At 32.5% G+C, this 27512-nt stretch overlaps 1 protein-coding gene across 2 annotated transcripts in view; it reads left to right on the top strand.

Moving 5' to 3' along the window:
* Positions 1-27512, top strand: part of LOC124532298 (terminal nucleotidyltransferase 5C) — a 241748-nt gene that overhangs the window by 198858 nt on the left and 15378 nt on the right. Inside the window, exon 1 of one of the 2 annotated variants that reach the window (XM_047107138.1) lies at positions 22506-22765. The exons of the other annotated variant lie outside the window; for it this stretch is intronic. Coding sequence (XP_046963094.1) covers positions 22694-22765 — 72 coding nt within the window. The 5' untranslated portion in view covers positions 22506-22693. Of the gene's footprint in view, positions 1-22505; positions 22766-27512 lie in introns of those variants that run through there. 2 annotated transcript variants of the gene reach the window in all.

The raw sequence follows: 27512 nt of genomic DNA, 5'->3' as shown, positions 1-27512 counted from the left end.
TTTGTTTGTTTTAAATGTGAATTGAAATTCAAATGGTTCGTATTGTTTTTAATCACCGCATAAAAATGTATTATAGTATTCTATTATGTTTTAACAATAACGGCGTTTATCAACGTTTGAATAGTTTTAAAGGGTGATTTTGATATATGTTTTAATAAGTGCTTATATAGTAGTAAAATAATAAAGTAACAGCCTGTAAATTTCCCACTGCTGGGATAAGGCCTCCCCTTCCATTAAGTACTTGGAACATATTCCACCAACTCGCATTGGAACATGTTCCAATGCGAGTTGGTGTAATGCACATGTGGCAGAATTTCGATGAAATTAGACACATGCAGGTTTCCTCACGATGTTTTCCTTCACCGCAGAGCTCGAGATGAATTATAAGCACAAATTAAGCACATATATGTATATAGTGGTGCTTGCCTGGGTTTGAACCCGCAATCATCGGTTAAGATGCACGCGTTCTAACCACTGAGCCGTCTCTGCTCAAGTGCTTATAATTATTATCATTATAAAAAGAAACATAAAACGAATTGATTTGTATGTAATATAGTATATAGTAGTATATAGCAGAAATGTCTTCCAACTCTCCTCAATGGAAGAGGAGGTCTTAGCCCAGCAGTGGCAAATTTATAGGCTGTTGTTGTTGTTGTTTTTTTGTTGTATATAGTAGAAAGACGATTTGTCGCACGAAATCGCATCGCAGATATTACCTTATTGCATCACGTTCCTTCCGTATTGTTTTTTTGATTCTACGGCATGCATCAAACCTAATCTATACACATACTTATACAAATAGGTATAGCGTCAAAAATGCTTTGACTTTACGCTTTACTTTATGCTTTTTTTGACACTTTAATGTTTATATATCGATATATAAATTAGACGTAGAGGTTCCATTGGAAGTTCGAATACGCCTAATTGTTGTTTCTATGAAACAATTACTTTGTTTGTGTTCAGTTAATATTTCAACTTACAAAATATCCGACCGCATATCATTACCTACAAAGGACTATATGAAGCATATTTAATTTAGTCTATTTTGAATGTTAATTTGCCGTATTTATGCAAACATTCAAATTGTGTTAGATTTAAACAATTAATTTATTCAATGTACTTATATGGTTATTAAAATTATTGTTAATTACGTTTTTATTCGGTTACGCCAACTTCGATTTCGATAAAGCTGCCTATTTCAGCTTCCTTGTACAGTCAAATTGACCAACGTTGTGATTATTAATTACTTATGACTTTGAGAAACAATTGAATACTTCATATAAGGAACTGCTGGACAAAGAACGCAGCTAGTACCAATTTAAACGATAAATACGACTCATTAATGAATCACGAATTTTTAAAAACTACAACATCTATAATCTTGAAATTTGACTGGTCCTTAGGGTGCAGACATCCGCTAAGAACGAATTTTACGAAATTCAACCCTAAAAGGGGTTTTTTTTTATATTGGTGGCAAACGAGCAGGAGGCTCACCTGATGGAAAGTGACCACCGCCCATGGACATCTGCAACACCAGCTTGCACCAGCTGGCTTGCAGGTGCGTTGCCGGCCTTTAAGAAAGGTGTACGCTCTTTTCTTGGAGGTTCCTATGTCGTATCGGTTCGGAAAAACCGCCGGCGAAAGCTGGTCCCACAAAGTGGTTGTGCGAGGCAGAAAATGTCTAAGAAATCGCGCTGTTGTGGATTTTCGGACATCAAGGTGGTGCGGGTGAAACTTCGAGTTTTGACGAGATGTACGAAGGTGAAATTCAGCAGCCGGGATTAATCCGAACAATGAACAAAAAACAAGGCTAAACGTGGTTTGTTAGTTTTTTAAATATTGCGCGGGTAAAGCCACAGGTCACTAGCATCATTACCATTACATAGTATAAAACAAAGTCGCTTTCCGCTGTCTGTCTCTATGTATGCTTAGGTCTTTAAAATTACGCAACGAATTTGGATGCGGTTTATTTTTAATAGATGGAGTGATTCGAGAGGAAGTAAATAAGTGGACAATATAGTAAAGATACATTGATAATTTTAGAAGTTTCTAATGTGATGTAAGAGTCGAGATGGACCAGTGGTTAGAACGCGTGCATCTTAACCGATGATTGCGGGTTCAAACCCAGGCAAGCACCGCTGATTCATGTGCTTAATTTGTCTTTATAATTCATCTCGTACTCGGCGGTGAAGGAAAACATCGTGAGGAAACCTGCATGTGACAAATTTCATAGAAATTCTGCCACATGTGCATTCCACCAAACCCGCATTGGAACAGCGTGGTGGAATATGTTCCAAACATTCTCCAAGGGAGGCCTTTAGCCCAGCAGTGGGAATTTACAGGCTGTTGTTGCTGTTGCTTGCTATGCTAATGTGATGTCGTAAATAAAAAAAAAATTGTAATACATATGGGAAGCCGAGTCGGGTCACTAGTTTCACATAACTTTTAACATACCATCGTTCTTCAACCTCAGACTCGTGTCTCTCAGGACTAGCTAGCTATTACATACGAGTAAAAGCAATCTATTTCAAAAACCATATACGAAATTGTTTTATTTATTTAATATATTAAATCGTAATCAAATCAATATCAAATATTATCTTGTAAATGTGAAATTAATTCTGACTGTAGATCGTTATACTAAGAAATATATTGTACGTACTTGTGACCACAAATCAGAAACAGTTCGTGATACCTTATTTATTGAATCGTGTTCATCTTATTTTCATGATTCATGGTAAAATGAACCCGTCGGAATATAATTGTAACTTAATTTCTATAACACGACGCTTAATATTTTAATGACATATTTTTGTTAAGTAATAAGTATCTCCATATATTGTGTGTGTGTGGATTTTTGTGTATGTGCAGGCAAAAATTTTTGAAAAATATTCCAGGACTTTACTAAGAAAAATGAAAACGCTGTGTTTTTTGATCGTGTTCGAACCTGTAATATTCGGTTACCATTAAAATGTTTTAAGCGCTGAGCCTTATTGGATCGTACTCAACGACAACTGATCATATCAACTTCAAAGCAATTTCATCTAACGAGTAATTGCATTACGATTAGTGTTGTATCTTACCCTTACCTAGTTTAAAGTTTTAGACGTAGTACTTATTGATTTCTAAGCAGAATATATAAAAATAATTGCTCTTCACTGATTGCTTCAACAGATTTGAACACGCCGTTTTCAGTTAAGACTAAAATGTTTTGGCTACCAAGCCATCATATTGAACTTCATTACATCTACACTTCTTTACCGACAAGTAAATATCAAAATTGCAATTACGTTATAAGGCTACATTTGAATGCCAGTAATTATCTACAATTATTCGCATCGCCGATACCCCGGTACTTGTTTCGTCAAGACAATTTCCCTTCGAATAGTTTTTTTTTTATTATTTGCATAAAAGTTATACCTCGCTTGGAGCCTTGACGCTTTTCGCTTTTATAGCAAAATTATAATGTCACTGCATTGTACGATTTGTTTATTGTATATTATTTCATTATTTACGCTAAATTATTGTAGTTTATGGCGACACATACATACTAATATCCGTCTAAGTGGATATTTTATTTAATTTTTAATAATCGGAAGTTTGCTTTTAGAACTATCCTAAGACTTGCACTTATCAATTAAACTTAAACGCAATAGTATTGTGTTCCGATTCGAAGGTTGAGTGAACCAGTGTATACAGGCACAAAGGACATACCATATTAGCTCTCAAGGTTGGATGGGAGATTTTAAGAATATTTTACATTCCTTACAGCGCTTTCTTCTATGAGCCGTTGCAGCGCTTTCTTCTACTTATCCCCTGGCTGGTTATCCGATGAAAAGTAGTCCAATTATCCGTTCGCCTATTTATACGATACAATCATTTCGAAAAAATAACACTGTCTATAATTATAATTTCGTACTCGTTATGCGATGCTGCATGTTTTGGATGAAGTTCTATCAATACGCTTATGAACAATTTGAGCTCCAATCTCTTCTGAGGTCTAACAAGACAGGTTGATCCGGATTTCATTAACCTTAGGTAAAAAAATGTGGATTAGGTGATTAGGAAAACGCACATTCCACAATTCATTTGCATGGGGGGGGGGGCAGTCGTGGGTCTGATTAAGTATGATATTTTATTAACATCTGTTGACTTCCAAGCAGGATATATAATTTAAATTATTGTATTAACTAACATGACTTTGTATTTTTTAAATGTTGAAAAAGAGTAACTACCCACTTTCTTGCCGGTTCTTCTCGGTAGAGTCTACTTTCCAAACCGGTGGTGGCTTCACTTAATTGTTAAATGACGATTCAAAAGTGCTTGTAAAAGCCTACTTGAATAAAGTTTCTTTTGATTTTTGATTTACCCCTGACTATATGTACGAGTATGTAATTTCATGATGATCGATTTCGTAATTTAGGCATGAAACCGTAATAAAAACCTTACTTCTGAATGTATTTTAATCAATCCTTTAATATTAGCATAATGGTGTCAATTATAATAACCTTGGCCTTTGTGCATTAGTAAGATTGATAAGTACTATGTAACCTCAACATTTTCAATTAAAAAACTCAATCAATATTGTCAATATTTTGATATGACGCCACGCATAGATTACGATGGCTTACAAATAGTTTAACGTATAAATATATTATCTGATAATTCTGATGTGTTGCTTAAATTGCATTTGTTATCACTTTTTAGAATCATGCATTAAGGCTTTGATACAAAAGATAAATATATACCTACTTATGAGTATTATCCATAAAAATATGAAATGTCACGCTGGCTATCCGTGGTAAGGACACACTAGACTCAGCGTAGTCGACTAAGGAGCCGTTTACATAAAACGAGACAGCGTCCTCAAAGAAGCGCTTCTAACAAGTCTTATTTTCTTTGTTTTCCAAGACGGTTGATGAGAACGGACACTTAATATTTTGCTACGTGTAAGATCAAACCTTAACTGATGGTATGGTAATTGGAAACCAACCTACTAAATAATTATTCATTAAATATTTTACTACCAACCAAACGGGAAGTACTTCGGGTTCGCTTACGTCAGGCGTCCACCCGTAAAATTCAGCTTAATATTTTTCCATGCGACACAGCAATATAATACTAAATGGGACAAGTGAAAGTGAAATATGATGATTGTGATGACGCAACATTACGTTACCGCCTTCTTTCCTATTCTAAATTCAAAATATCTTGAATATAGGTACTAAATTTGAATTTTCGATTTTTTTTTATTCTCCGCGAACTCTATATATATATTATTGGTAAAGGAGTTTATTTTAATCAACTAAAGAGTTTCTATGTTTCAAACTCTTCCGTTTTTCGCATAACTGTTTCGGTGTTAGCTATCATGAAAAGCTCTTTAATAGTTGAATAGAGTACAAATGTATCGGATACGACTCGCTAGGTAACTATTATATATACCGTATTATTCTTTCGTGTATATGATTACAAAAACTCTACAAGTTTCAGATCAAGTGATAAGTGATTTAGGAATTATATTAAACACTAAATACACACAATACATTCTTGTTATTAACTATTCCGTATTCAATAACGGTTAAGTTTATTTCGCTCCCTAACACGCACCGATGTCTTCCCGACACATATCATTACCGAGCATTCCTCAATAACTAACGCGTGTGAAACGAGGAAGTCTGGTAACAATGTCATTCAATATACATAAACAATAAACATCGTTTCCGATTGTTGATGTTTATTCATACATTTTAGATAAGATATAATTAGTGAAAGATTATTATTATTGTGCAAGAATCAATAAATCCCCAACACAATCGAAATAAAACCTTCATAGATTTTAATTAATTAAAAAAAAGAACGCATTCTAATTTTCAAATTTAAATCGGGGAAATGCTGCTAGCATTCTTGCCACCTTTCTATGCGGTCATGATATATACATACAGTAACTATTTTTAATTGATATATGTATTTAAGCAGTTAATGTTATTAATTCTTATGTAAATAAAAAAAATATTTATAGGTGATAAAAAAAAATAATATAACGCACAGAATATCGAGTGAATTTTATTAGCGGGGTTTTTAATTGATCCTTTACGTCTTAAATTACGTGACACGAAGTATGTATTACTGTCGCTAACCACGACTTCAATAAGTTAGTGTTCCGCGTCAGTCACGTTGTCCCAGTTGTAATACTTTGATAGCTGGGCTTGTAAACCCCTAATAGGTACTATCATCTTTCTCTTTCTATATATCTTTTATTATTAATGAAATAAAAGTACAAAAAATATTTTTAAGAACATTATTTATTCATTCCAACAATTAAGTGTTCGGTGTGTTTTGTGTAGGTACGAAAACAGCTCAAGGCAAGAGTATTAGCCCCGCTTATTTCTAAATTAAAATCATCGTATAGAAGCATTTCGAAGATTTCTGAAAAAGTCATGTAGCCAAATACTATTTTTGAATTTACGTTTTTTTTTTTTTATTTCAAACAGACCGACGATCGTTTCAGTTCCAATGTGTGTTATAATTTATAAATTCAAACACACAAACGTTCCATAGCCTAAAATTATTAATTTGAAAAAAAAAATATAATATGCCAAAAACAACTTTATTCAACAACAATTTTGTTACAAAAAAATAAATAATATATTAGATTTAGAATTACGATAGCTCCATTCTATTCTGCCGAAAACGACGCAGTAATATTTATAAACATTTATACGATTAAATATAAATAACAATTTCTGATTACTTATTAGTCGGACTTTATCGAATTTTTAATGATTTTTATCATTATCGGTATACTGATTGCGATTTGTTAAGTGAAATTTTCAATTATTATACAATATTTTTGACTATGTTAGTTTTAATTGAATTTCTGAATGTGAAATGGAATTCAAAACGCAAACGCAGCGCTGGAAAATAATTAGAAAGGACTATTTTACCATACTTCAAATTATGAAAATATTCCTACGTCCTTGACGAAACACATTTGTTTACCGATTTGTTATCAACGCGTTATCAGCATCTTATCGGTATTACGTGTTATCAAATCGTTTTGTTTATCTAACATGTATAGAAGTCATGGCCGGACGAGTGAGTGTGGCCCGGATTAAAAAGTAGTTTAGGTTGAAGAAAGTATTTACGAAATATTCAACAAACTGGGTCTCAGCTATTCTTATTATTATGTGCATGTGTTTATTAGAGCCAAACTTCCACTGGCTAAGCTATTACATGTAGTGAGCATTTTTCTAGTCGTCTGTAGAATAAATTGAATGATGAGAGAACGTGTTATGTAATGTGGTTATAATTGTTTTTGAAAACAAGGATAAATCTGACGACTCCGAGGTCCCGGGTTCGATTTCCCGGCCGAATCGATACAAAAAAGGTTCATTAGTTTTCTATGATGTCTTTGGTCTGGGTGTTTGTGGTACCGTCGTTACTTCTGATTTTTCATAACACAAGTGCTTTAGCTACTTACATTGGGATAAGAGTAGTGTATGTGATGTTGTCCAATATTTATTTATTTATGTACATACATATAAAGTAGAAAGTACAAATGAAAATATGTTCAATTATTTTTTTATTATAGTAGCAAGGATATTAGCTTCACATCAACCATGATCGAATAAACAAATCATCCCTATCAATCTCGGTATTCGATAAACCCTTTAAAAAGTCGCGTCATTAATTAAATGAGAGACGTAATTTATCGGCATTTAGTTGACATTTACTTAATTAAATAATTTAAATATCGTAATCCTTTTACAACTTTCCCCAGTATCATATCATTATCCACGACGATAATTCATTAATCATTAAAATACCCTAATATCAGAACAAATGATACGAAAATTGAAATACTTATAGTCATGATAAAATCAAACAGAATTAGGTAAAATGTAGTCATATATTATATATTGTTGTTGACTTTCTCTGTTTATTATTACCACAATTATTTATCATATCTGTCACTTACTATCCGATAGTGATCGTGTTTTTTTTTAATAACGATAGCATAATATTATCTATATACCACTAAGGAGGTTTCTCATATTTAATTATTTAATTCTAAGATGAAATTACAAAATCAATTTGTATGTATGTTTTTATTCAATAATCCGCTTTCACTAACGTTATTTAGCGAGGAATCCTCGTTATCTTTCAGGAAGATTTTGTTTCCATTACCACTAAATGAATTTCGTACACAATCATCATCATCATTGTCATTGAGGAGTCCTCGATAATATAAGAAAAGGAAACTAAATTATAACTCAATAAAATATACTTTAAGCACTAAAGGTCAACTAATTAGAATAATATATTAAAAAAATCTTGAAATAAAAAAATGCTGTTCAGCATTACTGTTTATGGTCACTAAGTATTTTAAGCAATACTGAGTGTGCATAATTTGTTATCATTATGTATCTATGTGTCAATAATAACTGTCGGTTTACAGTTGAATGTATCAAGGACGAAAATATTTGAGCTATTAATAGTAAAATACCTTTCGCTTATTGCAAAAATTTTATTAGACAGTTGATAAGTAAACGCATAAGTTTAGAGGAAAATGTTTAAAAAAATCTTCAACTAATGAGTTGCTCCCTCTCTCCTGTGCATTTATTATTTCTGGATGGCCCGCCTTCCTGATCTTTTGATTTCACTTCATTATAATTTAACTAATAATTTGCATTTTTTTTAACTATAGCAAAACTAATAGTCGCCTACGGCTTCAGTCACGTTTTAGGGTATTGGTTGTTATGAATGGTTGTTAAGAAAAGATATAGGCTACTTTTTGCCTGACAGGCAAAAAGTAGCCAATATCTTTTCTTGGAATTTAAGTTTGCTTCCTATAAAATTTCATAAAATTCAGTTCAGCGGTTTGTTTGTCAAAGAGCGACAGACCGACAGAGTTATTTTTACATTTATAATATTAATATAGATGTATGGCAAAGGAAGAGTCGAGATGGCCCAGTGAGTCGAGATGGCCCAGTGGTTAGAACGCGTGCATCTTAACCGATGATTGGGGGTTCAAACCCAGGCAAGCACCGCTGATTCATGTCCTTAAGTTGTCTTTATAATTCATCTCGTGCTTAGCGGTGAAGGAAAACATCGTGAGGAAACCTGCATGTGACAAATTCCATAGAAATTCTGCCACATGTGTATTCCACCAACCCGCATTGGAACAGCGTGGTGGAATATGTTCCAAACCTTCTCCTCAAAGGGAGAGGAGGCCTTTAGCCCAGCAGTGGGAATTTACAGGCTGTTGTTGTTGTTGTTGTTGTTGCAAAGGAATAAAACAAACAGCCAATATTAAAACGTAAGTATAACACAAAGAAATAATCGTTTAAATTTTTGAATCGCGAACATTTTATTATTTTATTATTATTTATTAACGATAGATAGTATCATTCAAAGATAACTAAATACAGATAAAAAATGTTTAATATTTTAGTGTAGGAGGTTGATTTATAGTCAAACTACTGTCAACATTGATTCTTGTTACAAATCAAAATTTGAATTGAATTTAAATATATCTCGTGATTTAAAAATTCAAAGAATAATATCAGTACTCTTACGTAATTCTTCGATTTAGTAGCTGAAATGTTTATTGTAAATTATTTATGCACAGTGTAAGTGTTTTTATATCATCACAATATTACGTATATCTAGTATCTACAAGGTACGCTTGAAAGTTCGTCTCGGATAAGCGATAATATATTATAATCGACCATTCACTAAAAAAATTGAAATAAATATCGACGGACTCTAATAAAACAAATTTCAATTATTATCAATAAAATATTATGCAATTCATCAAGAATGCATCCTTACTCAGTTTTCGTTCTGCAATAAGATTATATATATATATATATATATACTTCACTTGTTCGTTGGTCTAGTAGGCAGCTAAATATAAGCGCCGTGGAAACTTTATACTGGTCAAAAACAAATCTCAGAAGTAGGACGAGTTTAGGTGACAACGCTTATGTAAAGTAAGTACAGTCGGGGTAAGAAAAGGTTCGTCATCTTAAGATCTATTTTCATGTGAACGATAATCTGGTTTACCGATCGATAATGACATATTACGTCGCAATGATTGATGATGTTTAGATTCAAAAGGTACTAAGAGTTTAAGACTTGATAAAGGAATGAATCTGAAAAAGATTATTGGAGAGCGTGAGAAAGGTAAGAAAGTGCATCTAAACTTCAGCATACACTTATGAATTATACCAGCTTCCTATTACCTACACCTATTGAGAAAGGAAGTACCCTAAGATAAATGGACCTATGTCTTGTATTATATAGAACATAAATCAATCAACTGTAACGTAATTAAGGAATTAGCTTAAATGCTAGTGTTTAGTGACTGGAATGTACCCGTTAATAAAAAACCCTATATTTATGAGAAGGGTATCGTAAATCTTGATACTTGTATACTAAAAAAGACATAATAAAATAAAAAAAATATATATATTATTTGTAAAATTAAAAGGTCCAAAATGAAGTTTTATTTTTCATGTAATTCAATACAAAAGCAAGTTTCGGGCTTGGCCTAGTTCGTTACAGACCTTGAAACACGATATACAGGCTAATATTCAAGGTATAACTTCGTGTAGAGGTGTCCAATTTAATTATAGGAATTTATTTTAACCCGAACTGTTTTGGTTGAACTAGATTTTTTAAATGTCGAAGGAGCAGCGACTATTGGATTACTTATTTGCGCTCACGGACTTTTAACCAACAACAACGACAACAACAGCCTGTAAATTTCCCACTGCTGGGTTATGGCCTCCTCTCCCTTTGAGGAGAAGGTTTGGAACATATTCCACCACGCTGTTCCAATGCGAGTTGTTGCAATACACGTGTGGCAGCATTTTTATGAAATTAGACACATGCAGGTTTCCTCGCGATGTTTTTTCTTCACCGCCGAGCTCGAGATGAATTATAAACACAAATTAAGCACATGAATATTCAGAGGTGCTTGCTTGGGTTTAAACCCGCAATCATCGGTTAAGATGCACGCGTTCTAACGACTGGGCCATCTCGGCTGTTGTTTAACCAACCTATGTCCTAATAATATCTTTAATTAGTATACTGCAATTGATTACCACAGGATTAATGGGCTTTGTTTGTTCAAAGGCGTATCATTCAATGACGTATGGGATACACTCGATTTATCACATGATCAACATTTGTGGATTGGAAGATGACGTCGACATTCGCTTATTTTTAAAAGATAATTCTCTTAGGCATTATCTTTAAAACATTTAAAGGACTATTATTTTGACGAAAACAAAGTTTAAAATCGCTTCGTCAATAGTCAGAAGATTCTTTGTTTAAAGACAGACAAAACGATTATTGACTGCTTACCCTTGAAGGTAGCGCGAACAAAAAATCCGTCTACGCCGACGAAGAATGTTGATATATAGAGGAACAGTGCTCGATCTTCTATATTTTATATGTTATAACTTTCTTTATTATTCGAATAAAACTTGGCTTAATTGCCAGTAACAAAAAATAGAGGTTGAACAATCAACCTTCTTTATTAAATATAACACTTTCGCATGTGTGCGCGATTCCTTTGCTTTACGAGTCTATAAAAAAAATTTTTGACAAGAGACAACAAAATACGATCACAGGTCTGATTAAAAACATTGCATCTATTAATAGTAACTAGAAATTAAAATTGCACTTTTTATATATTTTTAATAAATATGCTCTTTAAGGTTTATCCTGCCTTGCCATTGTTGTATTTGAATATAAAAACATTTATATAGCGAATAACTTTAATGCATTTTTAATGCCTGGCCGTTCGAATGAAAAGCAATTTTCTAAAAAAACAAATTAGCGATACTAGTTGCATAAAAAATATACTGTATTCATTTTTCCTAGAATCTCTTAAATTGTTTGAATGTTTATTTAAGTGTACCATTCAAACACTCAATAAACTAAAGCGAGAAAAAAACTCAGGTAAAGTACCTGACTTACACAAATTTTACAATTTTATGTCCATTCAATTTCATCGATAATTATCATATAACAGTCACAACTTATCATGGAATACAGGAAGGCACATTTCCTGAATTACGTTATGGTATGCGATCACTGAATTCTGATGGTCACCGCCTATAAATATTACTATTGTAAAAAACGTAAACGCTCTGACAACCATCATAAAAACTATAAAACTAATGTAAACCCTTTCGATCTGTAATTTACTAAAACTTGCCTTCCAAACCATCAATAGGGCATACATTTTTGCTATTTTGTGGTAGAATAATTAGTGAATAGTTGATACACGTCAGACGGGACTGCACACAACCCTAGGTACAACTTAAAACAATTCATCTGTTACGAATGTATATTATTAACATTATATAAAGACTTGACCCAAACAATAGTTCCGTCTTTATGTAAATCATATTATTATAATTGCCCGTCCTAGATAATATTTCTGAAGGCTAGAATCAGTTTAAATCCTGTTAGGGAGTCGAGACGGATAGTCGTTTTAATTTGAATTCAAAATTAATTACGTTATCAAGGCGTTTTCTTTGTTATCATACAGGGCTATTCTGTGAGAACGAATTCGAAACGCAACGAGAACACGATCGTGAAATGTCGTGAACTGTCAATGTCACTTACTGACATTGACAGATCTAATACTAAGCTTTAAAGGATCATCCTAGTATCAAAATTTAAAAAAACAATACGTATTGTATTTCTCGTAGACTATATTATTGGTGTAAAAGATGTAAGAAATTTATATACACATTTTTTTTTAATCTTTCTCTATGAAGCCGTCATAGACTAAAATAATAATATTCAATACACGCAACAGATACAGAATGAGTTATTACAAAACATCACATCTGAATATTTAATACTCTTTTTTACATAACAAAATAAATATTTTTATACATTTTATCATTGTTTTGATATATGCGAAAAGAGCAAGAATTTTTGATAAAGATTGATAATTACCACTTACACTTCTTTTAGTTTGATAAATACTCCTTGAATTATTTAAAAAAAAAATCTAAATATTATTGAAAATATAATATAATCATATACGGAATCTATTTATTTTATCAACGGCTTTTTTACACTCCTATATCAACATAATATGATCAAACACGTTCATTAATTTCATTCATTTACTGTCGCTATGTGCTGAGAACTAAAATAATACTACTGTTATACTTACATTCAAAAGTTACTCTATCTGTTTATTTGATTTTAAAATATAAAAAAAAATTAATCTTATAATTATGTACTTGACCTAGGTTCCTCCTAGGTTTGTCCTATCTCTAACACGCATTCAAAACCGTGGCGCGAAAACTAGCAATCAATAAAAACAGTAATTAATTTACTAACCGGCAAAACAATCGATAAAATATTTTAAAAATATTTGTGTTATCAAAGTCGTTAAGAAAAATAATTTAATCATAGCTTTCCTTAATCAGGCTTCAAGCGTATCCGCGTTGGACACGAATTGAACGGCTAGGCCCTATCAAGGACGTGTCACTACATTATAAGAATTTCGTCCTTAAAAACGAAACAATAAATGTCATAATACCGTAGCAACAACCTGTAACAATCACACTAGACTAAATAACTCGTGCGCGTATAGAATTTTAATTCTTAAGCCAGTTACAAAAGATTCAAAACCCCATGGTACAGTTTTGGAATAGTAGTGCTAATTTATTTGCAGTTTACGAGTGTTTTCTCCTTGGTTTGTACTTTGATAGAGCCTGATAGAGCTTTGTTCCCGGATATTCAAAGGCCGAAAACTGGCTTTAGATTATATTAAAAGCGGTGTGAGCAGTGTATTATTTTATACCCGTTGCTATACTGGACATGCACTTGCCTATATAGTGTTAATTTATTTGACGTTTATTGTTACTGCTTCACTTTTAGTAGTCATACTGAGCTACATAGCATTTTACTATCACATAGCTTTTATCAGATCGTATCAATAGTTCTTTAGATTGTCGATCGAAATTTAAATTCTTGACCGAAATTCAACTACAGCTTTACACTCGTAGGACTTCGTAAAAGTCAATTTGGGTATGTACGAAATCACCATAGCAACAAATACTTGTGTTTTCTAATATTAACTTATATTTAATATTAAGTCTTGATTTTGGTTGATTATAAATTAAACTGCAGTGATTAAGCGTAACCTATGAAATTAATTCGACAAGGTTACAATTACGAAAATATTTCACATTTTTATAGCGTTTTTATTATACTTATAACATGAGCTGTTTATCAACTGTTACCAAGCATACTCATAAGCATTTTCCCATAACAACATGCATAGCCATTTATTGCGATAAAGTCGTTCGTCTGTCGTAAGAAGGAACCTGAATACAAAGCAATGTGTTATCTACGTTTATTGAAATGTACGCGTTTCTTGTGTAACGTAAAACGTAAAAAGCGTGATGAAATTAAAATTAATTTTCATTTTTTAATATTATTAAAAAAAATCGTACATTTTTTTGTACGAAACGCAATTCAAAGTGGAATATATTCATACGTGTGTTATGCTTACAAAATAATTAACATGACACAATGTCTTATCTTAAATTTAAAAAGATTTGACTAGCCATGTTTGGCCTAACTTTTTTACCATTTAGAACAACAAACTAACCTACAGGCCATCTAGTAGTCATCACCAGTCCCTTTAAATTAGACTGTCTATAGGATTATAAACGATTCCCTACCGTCAATACATCGCCAACCTTAGAATTTAAAGTGTTATCAAGTCTCTACTGCCCGTTCAAGCTATTTCACCCTTCTAAACGTAACTGAATAACTAATAAAGAGGTCTCATGTGAGCCTGAGCAAAGCCGTAGGATTAGTGAAAAATATGAGAATGTTTCCAATATACAACAGTTCCCAATAAATAATCAAACAGTGGAATTATGCATTCCAAACCGGTAGCAACTTTACGTTCAAAGTATCTCATAAAATAACAATTAAAAGTGTTTACTCGTAAGAGCCTACGAAGTTCTTTTATGTGGCATTCAGTAAAAGGAACTATAAGAAATCATGTAAGGATGAAGCATTTTACTCCTTCCATACTATACAATGTATAAAACAAAGTCGCTTTCTCTGTCCCTATATCCATATGTAAGCTTACTTCAAAACTACGCAACGGGTTTTGATACGATTTTTTTAATAGATAGAGTGACTTGAAAGAAAGGTTTTTGTATAAAATACATGCACAATATAATAAATAAATACTGATAATTTTAGAAGTTTCTAATATGATGTCATTAGCATCATTGCCGCTAGTATAATATAATTCAAAGTTACTATTATTATTGTATTTGTCTCACACTGTACTTTTAATAATGATTTAATATAACAGTTTAGGAATAATAATAACAACATCAAAATTTTAATTAATTAAACATCAATGTATTTAACATGATCGTCACGCTACACCTGCTAAATCAATCAATGTAAATAAATAGCACTAAATCAATTTTACAATAACATAATTCACCTTGACTGATCAGTGACCTACTTTTTAATCCGATTCCACTTTCGTTTTCGACTCGGGCCAATGTCATAGCGTAGGTCATATCCGAATGGACGATACATCCTTTTAACGATTAATTCCTTTATTATCTGTGGAATTATTAACATCCTTTCAATTAGGAACTCAAGAGGACATACGACCTTATTAATAGAAGATTTGAATATTAACCGAAGAATGCGAATTCGAATACAAGCAAGTGGAGTATTTATTTGATCAATTATTGCCTTCAATTTATTTTCTGTATAGTGGTAAAAAGATACATCTCATATAAATCTGAGTATACACTCAGATTGTCGCAACCTATATAGGTTGCGACATACTCGTATGTATTCTAACAATCCAAATTGAAGTATTCGCGTTGCTGGAACCCTTACCTTCTTAAGAAGTCATTGGCCATTAAAATAGCTCATTAAAATTTAAAATAAAAACTATATGAATCATACCTATGCGAATAGAATGCTACCAGTGTATTTCCTATCTATAGGCAAAAACTTCACGGCCTTAGCAGAGATAAAAAGGATTCGTAGTGTTTTCTTTCATTATATTCGATTACTGACAACACAAAGATACAATATGGAACTAGAAAGGAATATTTGCGCCGCGCATTTTCGGATTTTCCATTTCCGACTCTTACGCATTTTTTCGTGACAGGAGACGAGGCCACTGACGTGTTATGGAGCGTGTCATGATAGTCTTTGTATCCGTTCCCTTGGAACAATCAAAAAACAACAACAAAAACCCCATACATTCAACATGTATCTAGAATTGTATTTTACTAGAAGTCTATCTACTCGTGTTGTAAGGTGTTGGTTGTCATGTGTCACTTGTCAGGCAAAAGATAGTCTATTTCTTTTCTTGGAGTTCGAGTTTGCTTCGTACCAAATTTCATCAAATTCGGTTCAGCCGTGAAAGAGTTACAGACAGACAGAAAGAGTTACTTTAACATTTATAATATTAATATAGATAGTCACATACAAATATAGAATTATTGGTTTTATTACTTTATTAGGACATTATTTTATATGCCACAGATTAATATGTTCAGAACACAGTAAACACATATAATAAGTTAGTTTAATATAAGTTAAAATAACACCAAGCCCCACCAATGCGGGTAAGAGGAGCTGCTTTCAACATTGCGTAGAGTTACATAAAGAGATGGTTTAATATAATGATTTAATGACATCACAGAACAATGAATGATATGACAAAAAATACACGTTTTAAAACAACAATCAATAATCATTCCAAACGATAACTTCTACGCATTAAAGATATAAAGAATAGATAATATAAGAATTATTGCTAATATCTATAGGCAGTAGTGACCTATCAACTAATTCCTTAGTCCATGTATATTAGTATTTAAAATTTAAAAAAAAAATGTTGTTTGTCGAGTATTCGATAGGTAAATAATCTTTTGTTACTTCCAAGTATTGACGAAGAAGAGATCCAATATATTTTGTTTTAAAAAAATAATATAATATAATTGTTTAATAATTTTCGATTCACATTATCGTGTACACAAAATATGTTAACATTTTTAAAAAGATTGAACTCACGGAATGCAATAAAAAACAGGATGAATGTTAAAATATATTTATAAATTAAAAAAATATATAATTCATTTTATTTGTTTTGCATATCAGATTATATCTGTACTTCCTCATTTAACAGTAACATGCCTTAACAATTTAAGTAATTGAAAGCATTGCTATAAATTATTGTAGTAGAAGCAAGAAGTATTAACATAAAAATTCAACCACAGATAAGTAAAATACGACAATAACTTTCTTGTAAGACATATAAAACCTTTTTGAAAGGGATACACTACATAATTATAAAACAATGACTATAGATTCATATATATAAAAATGATTATAAAAATACATTAAGTAGTGTAAGATGTAAATATTTTTAATATAAGTCATCCGATAGTATCGTATGCATAATTAATTTGTATACATTTAGCAAGACTATTAACTGACTAAAAGTTACTAACTGAGCATCCATAATTCATTTTAATTCTTCATTTAAAAACTCCGTTCATTACTCATTTAAAAATGACAAACGAGAACAAAGAAACAGTAAAACTAAATAATTGTTTATTTTTCTATTTATTTCAGCCATAAAAATAATTAAAGAAAAAAAGACTTTAATTTTAAATGAATCGTGTAAAAAGAATTTCTTAACCGGTGAATAATGACTGGGTTTAATGCTCTTAAAAATTTTTAAACTTAAATAAAGAACCATCATATTCCATGCATAGTATTCAGGAGGAATAAACTACAATTATAAATAAGCTCAAAATAGACGCTTCTCGAATATTTTAAAAGGAGGATATTTATTACGTGTTACGCCTATTGTCCATTGATAATCCCTAACAATATATTTATACGTAATTGTGATAGAATTATATATCTTTCCGGTCGTCAAGCGAGTGTGAGGGCAGTGCATTATAATATGCTACGAAGAGTTGCCGAAATACATTAGGAAGTTATGATCATCAAACGATAAATACAATTAATTACAGTTCAAGTAAAATTCCTACTTGATTGTATCATTTCCGCAAATGTTCGTTCATCGCCACATATTTCGAAATTAACTTTACAATGCACAGAATAAAAATATTTTTTAACATTACAATTGTTCGCAAGCATCAATCATATCGTCAACGGCTTTACAAAAATAAATCTTAAATACCATACACACGTAAACAATCTTGACTTTTAAACGTTTATTTATCTTTTTAATCACGAGCGGTAAGCCATGACTGTCATGACACTTAAAAGACATAAATAACAATTTCACAATATAATTTAATTTCAAAACGTTTGGTTTTTAATAGCGATTTTTCTCCCGCGAAAAACTCACTCACGCCTTTCTACCGCACTGAAATAGGTGGATATGTGGTACTGGACGATACCCAGGATACAAAGTGACCCCAATATAATGGAATACCCACTAAAAACCAGTGATACCCTTACCGTCTATTCGGCGGTCGCTATGGAGTCGCTTACGCATGCTACCATGCATGAATAAATGTTACACCTAGTGGTAAGTTCATTTTCATATTCATGTAAGAAATGCTTACCGTTTTCGAAATGTCAATGTTCCGTCCCTTTGTTACATATCAAACCCATCTAGCAAGCTACGTAGAAAGCTTCTATCCCTAAAATAAACTAAATCTAAAGGACATCAAAAATCATCCCTTACCATTCATCACTTCATCACCATTATTTGCTTATTTGAACAATATACAGATCTATAAATTTTTATGTAAATAATACTTAAATGTAATTTCTTATATGTTACTAAAAAAGCAAACAAAACAAAGATAATTCTCCAGGATTCGTACGGTCGACCCTCATTTTAAAACCATACATTCTAAACACTGCACTGTGACGGCCATGTTGTGTAAGTCTAAAACAACCGTCGCACGCGCATAAAGGTCAAGGACGTTAGTCACCATTTATTTAATAACTATAATACAAACTTATTACTGTACTTATTAATATAATCTATGCAAGCCTTCGGCAAAAACACTTCAATAATTCCGATAACATGTTCCACTATTTTATTAAAAGCTTAAAATCAAATTCAAAACATTAAGTTTATATTTGCTAGCGATTATTTTACCGGTCAGATATAATGTGCCAACGCTTTATTTATGCTGTGTAGTAAGCCAACGTAATAATAGATAAGAGATACATACCTACCAGTTTAGTTTGGCAGTGCCTTGGCAATGAAGCCGATCTCAATGCCAATGAGCCAATGACCATCACAAACGTGACTTACTATCAGTCCGCTAATCTGTTTTTCTCTCATTAATAAAATAATGAATAAATTATTTGATTAAAGCGAGGATATCAGCTAACGAAGTATAACGTTTTGCGTCAAAAACGTTTCACTCTAACATTACAGGAAACGTTGCACTTAAATCTGAACTTGAAATTTCTACTCTCGTGTTCAAAGATATTTTACTTTTCATTTCATAGACTCACTTTTATTACCTTATTTGTATTTTTTTTTTACTTGGTAGTAGGGCTCTGTGCAAGCCCGTCTGGGTAGGTACCAAATAACAGTAATCAGTATTGTTGTGTTCCGGTTTGAAGGGTGAGTGAGTCAATGTAACTACAGGCACAAGGGACATCTTAGTTCCCAAGGTTGATGGCACATTGACGATGTAAGGAATAGTTAATATTTTTTTACAGCGTCATTGCCTATAGGTGATGGTGACCACTTACCATCAGGTGGCCCATATGCTCGTCCGCCAACCTGTAACTTAAAAAAATGTATTAATTAAAAGACAATATAAAAACCAATACAATTAATCTTTTATTATAAAACAATAGTATGAATATTCAAACACATATACAAATAGTATTCGCAATGTACTCAACTGTAATGAAATGAAAAGATCTTAACAAGTGTGAAACACCACTGACATTTATAATGTCTTGATATAATAATTACAATGTGCTATTCACTTACATGGTAGGTAGCATTTACTTTATATCGACATATTGTTTTTATGTACTAAAGTGTTTATTTGTTACAAGTCGAGCCGTATTGGCCTTGTGGTTACTAGACGCGATTTCAACCGATGATTCTGAGTTCAAATCAACAACAACAACAACAACAGCCTGTAAATTTGCCACTGCTAAGGCCTCCTCTTCCTTTGGGGAGAAGGTCTGAACTATGTTTCACCATGATGGTATGATATAATACACGTGTGGCAGAATTTCTATAAAATTAGACACATGCAGGTTTTCTCGCGATGTTTACCTTCACCGCCGAGCACGAAATGAATTATATATACAAATTAAGCACATGAATATTTAGTGATGCTTGCCTGGGTTTAAACCCGCAATCATCGGTAATGATGCACGCATTCTTACCACTGGGCCATCACAGCTCTCGGTGGAGTTCAAATCCTCAAAAAAAGTACCACAGAATTAATGTGTATAATTTACTTACATAATTCTGTGATCCTTATAATTCAATTCGTGCTCGATAATGAAGGAAAACATCGCGAGAAAAATTGTGATGGATGAGAGTCTGCCTCGTGTATCCCATGTAATCCCCTCTGGAATAGCATGGTAGATTAAGCTCCACATCTTCTCTCAAAAGGGAGAGTTGGCCTGACTTAGTCCAGTGGGACATTAACAAGGCGTTACTTTACTTCTATGAGTTATCACAACGAGACCAAAATTAAAAAGGCGCAAGAGACGCAAGAGGCGTAAATATTCCTCACTATTTGCAAATTAATTAATTATATCTAGTAATTTATATTTGAAATGCTTCGTCCTTGAGAAATTACGAAACATACTTCTAAAAGTTTAATCATTTTTAAAGAGATTTGCGATTCAATGGCGAAATGCTACGAGTATTCTTGCCACCATTCCACGCGGTCATGATTTGTACAGTCGGGGTAAGAAAAGGTTCACCTTAAGATCTACTTTCGTGTGCTCAGTTTAAGCGAGAAACTGCTTTATCGATCGATAATGACATATTAAGTCCCAATGATTTGATGTTTAGATCCAAAAGGTACTAAGAGTTTAAGACTCTATAAAGGAATTAATTGTAAAACTGACGAAGGTTTTCTTACTCTGACTGTACATAAGCTATTTTTAATTTCGATTATTGTACATTGTTTTTATTTTTTATTTATATCTTTCTAATGCTAGGTAACATTCATTCATCGACTATTTTGTTGCATCGAATTATTTAATACATATAGTTTTCCTAATAACCAGATCAGCTTACGAAGTCTTGCGTCAAAAAGTCTCATAATGTCCAAAGATGTTTCACATAATTAAAAGATTACACTTGCTACCTTTCATAAATGATTACATATTTTAAATCATTGTTTTGTTAGGTGAATTTGTTTCACGATAGATTGAAAAGGATCCCGTGCCGTCCACCGAAAGGTCGAAGAGGGAACTGCTGGTTTTAGTGGGTATTCCAATGTACTTGTCGTTATGCGCACAGCTCAGCTTTTCAACTCATCAAAAAGGGCTCAGGCCACGAGCTGGACTGGATACAAAATACTATGACAAGTTTTAGATATATTATAAATAAATATATAATAGAAGTGTCACATTTGTGCAATTTTGTATTTATCTTTAAAAAAAAACGGCTGATACTGTGTCAGGAGTTTTATCAAAACCGGCTCACGTCGAACCGGTTACATATATAATGATCAAGAATACCCAGAGGTCACTCAGCACGATAAAAGGATCCGATCCTTTCATTTTTCACTCTCAAACATATCATCAGGTTTTAATTTCGAATGATATAAATGAACACGTGAATATTTTTAGATTTAATTGATTTAAACGCATTAATTAATCATAAACTTTTCCTTAAATAATAGCTTGGCTTGTGTTTAATTTTACTTTTTATAAGGGGAATACCCGTTATTTAAAGTAGTCTAGCATTATCTAGCTTCATAGATTAGAAAATCTAATGACAAACATATAACTATCATTTTATTCTGATCAAACAACAAACAACAATTTAATGATTTTAGTGACATAGTGATGAATGAACCGTCTAATTTATCGTCTATTAGAATCCTGTTGCGTAGCGACGCCTACGTCACCGTCTACGTAATATCCTATAGGGCTACGTGCCCGTAGACCTCCTCGTAAGCTTGCACTTAGTATAGGAGCTAACATTTTCTTGCTATTCGTTTTTATTGACCTTCAGTTTTAGTTTTGTTCTCATTTTAAAATCGTGTTATATGTATTTGTAAAATGATAACTACACGCCGAGTACTAGAGTCGACAAATACGTAGAATTAAACGAACTGTCAAGTCTCGAGCGAGATAGATATACGACGTTTGATATTGGAGCGAACGAGACAAAAGTTATAGCAACAAGTTGTGGGGGAAACGCGTTATCGCTAGTGACGTCACGACCCTTTCACTAGCGAGCCGCGACTCGCATCGAAGCCGGCGTTCGCTTTAGTCCGCGCGGCTCGGTCACTGCGTGAGTACGTCTCGCGCACTGTGTCCCTAAAGCAGACCACGCGAAACTCGCTTAGAAATAAATAACTAACTTTTGAACTATCGTCGCACGTAAACGGTCCATTCGGTCCTCCGTGTGTTAACTCCCGTAGTGATATCGGCCACGATGGGCGTAATCAAAGTGACTCCGGACACCGCGTCCCTTATCTCCGCCTGTGATATGCTCGACGATATGAAGGTAAAATCATGTGATGTCAGGGTATGGCTTGGGTCCAGCGGCGGTGTCGTGCTAAAGAAAAATTCGCGCTTTATTTAGCGTGCGTGGGTAGACCGGTGACTCGTCACGGGATCTCGCGTAAATTGAAAATATGCGCTTTTACGATACGCTGTTCGGATCGCGATACTAATGCCTACGGTGATTTCGGAATCGATATGATTTCTATTCTTTACATAATATGAATATTTATCTCTTTAATGATATATTTCAATGGCCACACCAATGATTCGTCTGCTGACGTATTTAATTTAGCCGTTTTTTAAATCGTTCGTATTACTAATGATTGTTTCTTGATTGATCGCATTTTTGTTTCAATTAAGGCGCATTAATTCGAATAAAAAATATATTTCCTTCACAATTCCAATACAATTGATTACCGATTTACAACGGTTTATTATACATTACCACGATATGTATTTTTAGTATAAAATAGAAAGTCGTTTTATTATACTTTGTAATAAATGTTTTTTCTTACATTTTCCCTATTAATATTTAATGATTTAAAAAATTCGAAATTTCATTGTAATTTTCTTACATTTTGAAGGTAGATTGCTATTCATTCTAAAGTGAAAACCATTCATGAAATTCTTTTTTTTTATTAATTAAACCCATAACTTTTTTTAACACTGATTTTCATAATTTTCACATACACGCTTGTTATATTGGTTCTCTAGTTAGTTAGTTAGTCTATAACATTAATTCGAAAGTATTTCTTTAATCTTAAGAGATTTTTTTCAGCGGGTAGAAACAGACTGGGGTCGATAAGTGATAACAAAATATTATTTTAAATAATAAACGACCAAACAGTATCTTATCTAACGGTATTTTTTCAACATATTTAAAAATGGAACCAAAATTGATATGGGTGGACCTATTAAGTAACCTGATTACAATGACGATTGTCATTCAATTCGTATTCGGAACAATTTCTATTCACACGGTGAAATTTTCAACCGCTTGGCGACGGAAGCGTTACCCTTATCAGTTGTTTGTGATACGATTGCTATACACAGACAAGAAACAGTACGTGAGAACCCGCAAATACCGCAACTATACACAGTGCTATCGCTATTGCTATCAATTTTAATTTTATATTATTTTTTTTTTTTTTCGAGTATTTTTGCTTTAGTTGCCAGAATAGTCTGTTGATATCACAGTTTTTAATAAAACTTCAATGTAGTGGGCGGGCTAATTATCACGTTTCGTGTTGAAATTTAGTTCAACATTTTGTTTTTACGTTATTTTATCAAACAATATTTTTATTGATTTGATATGCAAACTTTTTTCTTTTTAAGTTTGGAAGCGAAACATTTTTTTTTAATTGGTAATAATTTAAAAAGGGATTCATTTTTTTTCAATTATGTTCATAAAATGTCTGATCTAATGCCGTTATCACCTAGATAATCGCTGCGTAAATGGTGCGGAATAAATAACTTCTAGAACTTTTTAATACAGTACTATTACATTAATATTGCAATCATACGTTAGTGTTGTATGATTCACAGCTTTATATTGATGACGTCTAATATTCAAGGAATACGTTATAGCATTAAAAATTTAACATTAATTTATAAAATTCAACATAATAAAAATGTGCGAATACTTAAAAGAGCAAATTTATTAATATAAGTGCGTAAACAATAAAACTATCAATAAAATAACAAAAACTTGAATAATAAAACGAGAAACGTATTGATTTGCATCTTTTATTGTGCCAGTTTCAAAATGATCATGACATTTGTGATAATATGAAGTCGATTCGATGATAATTAGGGCATCCTGTATGCTGGATTGGGAATAGGGTTGTCACACACTTTTTATTTATTTGAAGTATTAAAACAATACTGGCTTATGATTTTTATTATTTTTAACTGAATGCCTAAGGTTTTTAAATCGAATGAGAAACAGTGAAACAATTGAACAACGTCAATTTAATTTGCCCTATAATTCCACAAATCTAAAATTGTACGTGTGATACAATACCAGAGTGAATCGCATAAGTCGTGATTTTAACACCCAATTTAGGCATTGAATGAATAGTATTAGAACTCAAGTGTAGTGCGAATTCCTCGACGACTAAATGCCAATCGAGTCGCTCACGCAATGTTTTCGCCAGACTCGGCTAGACGCACGCGCACCGCGCATGCTCCGATCGACAAAGGATTCTTTGTATTAATTTGGTTTAATTTACTCAAATGCATGCATAAATTCAACGTTTTCTATAACGAGACTATGGATATATCTTCACAATGTATATCTATGCATGATAGATCGGAGAGAAAATCTTAAATGAATGGTTAAAGGATAACAACGTAAACTTTCCATTGAACCAATTAATTTAGTTATTTTATTTGTTTTGTTGTAATGTCGTACTGTAAACAATGTTGTTTACTCGAGACTAAATAATTGCGCAACAAAATACGCAGAATATTATAACGAAAATTACATCAACCTTGCAACGCACTAATAAATATTACAACTAGTTTATAATTGAACAAAGAGCGGCAAAAAAATAGCAACAAAGTTGACCTCTACAGTTGCAGCTGTCTAAAGAATTTAAGGTTGAAACGAAAATTATTAATTCTCGAGTCGAGTCGTGATAGCGGCATCCTTGACGGCAAGTGTAGCATTTTCTAATATACAGGATGAGCTTGGTATGTGGGTCGTTTTGTAACTCAATGTCTCGTATGTTACACGTTTCGCCTTAACGACTATACCTAATAACGTTTTATGTAACTTGTGTTTCAAATTATAATAATTAACGCAGCTGTATCCGTGCCATACATTTTTAAATAAATAAATAAATAATAAATAAATAAATATGAGACAACATCACATACATTACTCTGATCCCAATGTAAGTAGCTGAAGCACTTGTGTTATGGATATCAGAAGTAACGACGGTACCACAAACACCCAGACCCAAGACAACATAGAAAAACTAATGGTAATCTACATCGACTCGGCCGGGAATCGAACCCGGGACCTCAGAGTGGCGTATCATGAAAATCGGTGTACACACCACTCGACCATGGAGGTCGTCATAATAAATCTTATACTAAATTCACGAACTCATTTGCGGGTGATAACGAATTCTTAAGACAGCCTATAGCTTGTAGTCTGTCTGTGCTACTAGGTTAGTAGTTTTATTTAACATTTCCTGGATTATTATGAACGGCTTTTTTTCAATCTTTGATACTCAATCGTATTTATTATTCTCTTTTTATTAAATACATTTTCTATCATACAAAATATCGGTCCATTGTTTCAATTTAGTTCTATATTTCTTAGTAAATACATTTACATGTACGTAAGGTGTTATTAACTTTTTTTACTGATCGACTGTTTATAATGTTTTCCGGTATTAAAATACTATTTCGCCTTGACCATATTTTATAATTAATACAATCTCCTTAATAGCTTCCCTATTAAAAATGTATCGTGCATTGTATTTTGGTATCGCTGTGATTAATGTGTGAATAAAAACATATTTTTCGATAGATGGCGTTACTTATATATTGAATGTTTTCGGACAAGAAATGGTCCAAGTGATGGAAAATATCACCGTTCGTAAACAATGCTGTAAGAAATATTAGCCTCATTCTTTACATCCTCAATGCTCAACCAGACTGTGGGACTAAGAACCCTTAAGTGACCCTTACGCCTGTAATAACATTGATTGAAACTGAAACTAGAACAACAACAGCAGCCTGTAAATTTCCCACTGTTGGGCTAAGGCCTCCTATCCCTTTGAGGAGAAGTTTTGGATCATATTCCATATATTTGGAACTAAAACACAGCATTCCTAAGAAGTACTGATTAGCTGTAGGTGACGACGACGGTTGTTGTTTTCTGGGCGTCATTGTTACTAGCTAAAAATCTCAATCGGAAAATAGTACCCATACTTAAAGTGTCAATAAGATTTTCGTAAAGCCAGCTGTTGCCTCACGAGGATCTGTAGGACGGAGTTGGTATGCGTCCCGCGCGATTCGTCGATTTTCCTCGATAAAGCCCTTGATACAGTAAGGGCATTCCGTTGCAACATTAACAATGTATCTAATATTTAAATAGCATGAACTTGATCTACATATTTGTTATTCACCCTTGATTAATAAACGTCCTTTAAGTTTGAAACTTGTTTAAATTCAAATCGAAATAGTAATTATATTTATTACTGTATGAAAATAATATTTATCTTTTTTATAAATTTGTTCACTATATTAATATCGTTTATTTGCCTGTTTTTTGTTAGTAATTTAAAATATTACCGTCCTTCTCGTGTCCTTGTGGTCGTCACCAAATATAACTTTAGTTACACATTATTATTTTGTATCTTTCTTTGCTATACTATCATACGATTTTGAACCTAATTTTTAACGATACAGTGCTAATTTTTGCTCACAAAACTTTGCGGCTATTACGACTATATGTTAATCAGGATCGCTAATTCAATTGAATTCACGGTGTTAGTTAAATATGAGCGTAAATTCTGTCCTAATATGAACTATATTCGCATGACAAACTCGTGTGCAAAAGATTATAAAAACTCGTATGGAAATTATATGATGTAATATCCGAAAAGAGCGTTGGATCATTTGAATATAACATTTATTGTTATTGTTTAATTATTTTTTTTTATATTTATATATTCTTTTATAATCGACCCGTGTATTTGAACTGTGAACTATACGGTCAAATGAATTATATG

The sequence above is a fragment of the Vanessa cardui genome, chromosome 9, assembly GCF_905220365.1.
Source record: "Vanessa cardui chromosome 9, ilVanCard2.1, whole genome shotgun sequence".
NCBI lineage: Eukaryota > Metazoa > Arthropoda > Insecta > Lepidoptera > Nymphalidae > Vanessa > Vanessa cardui.
This window is presented reverse-complemented; position numbering and strand designations above follow the sequence as displayed.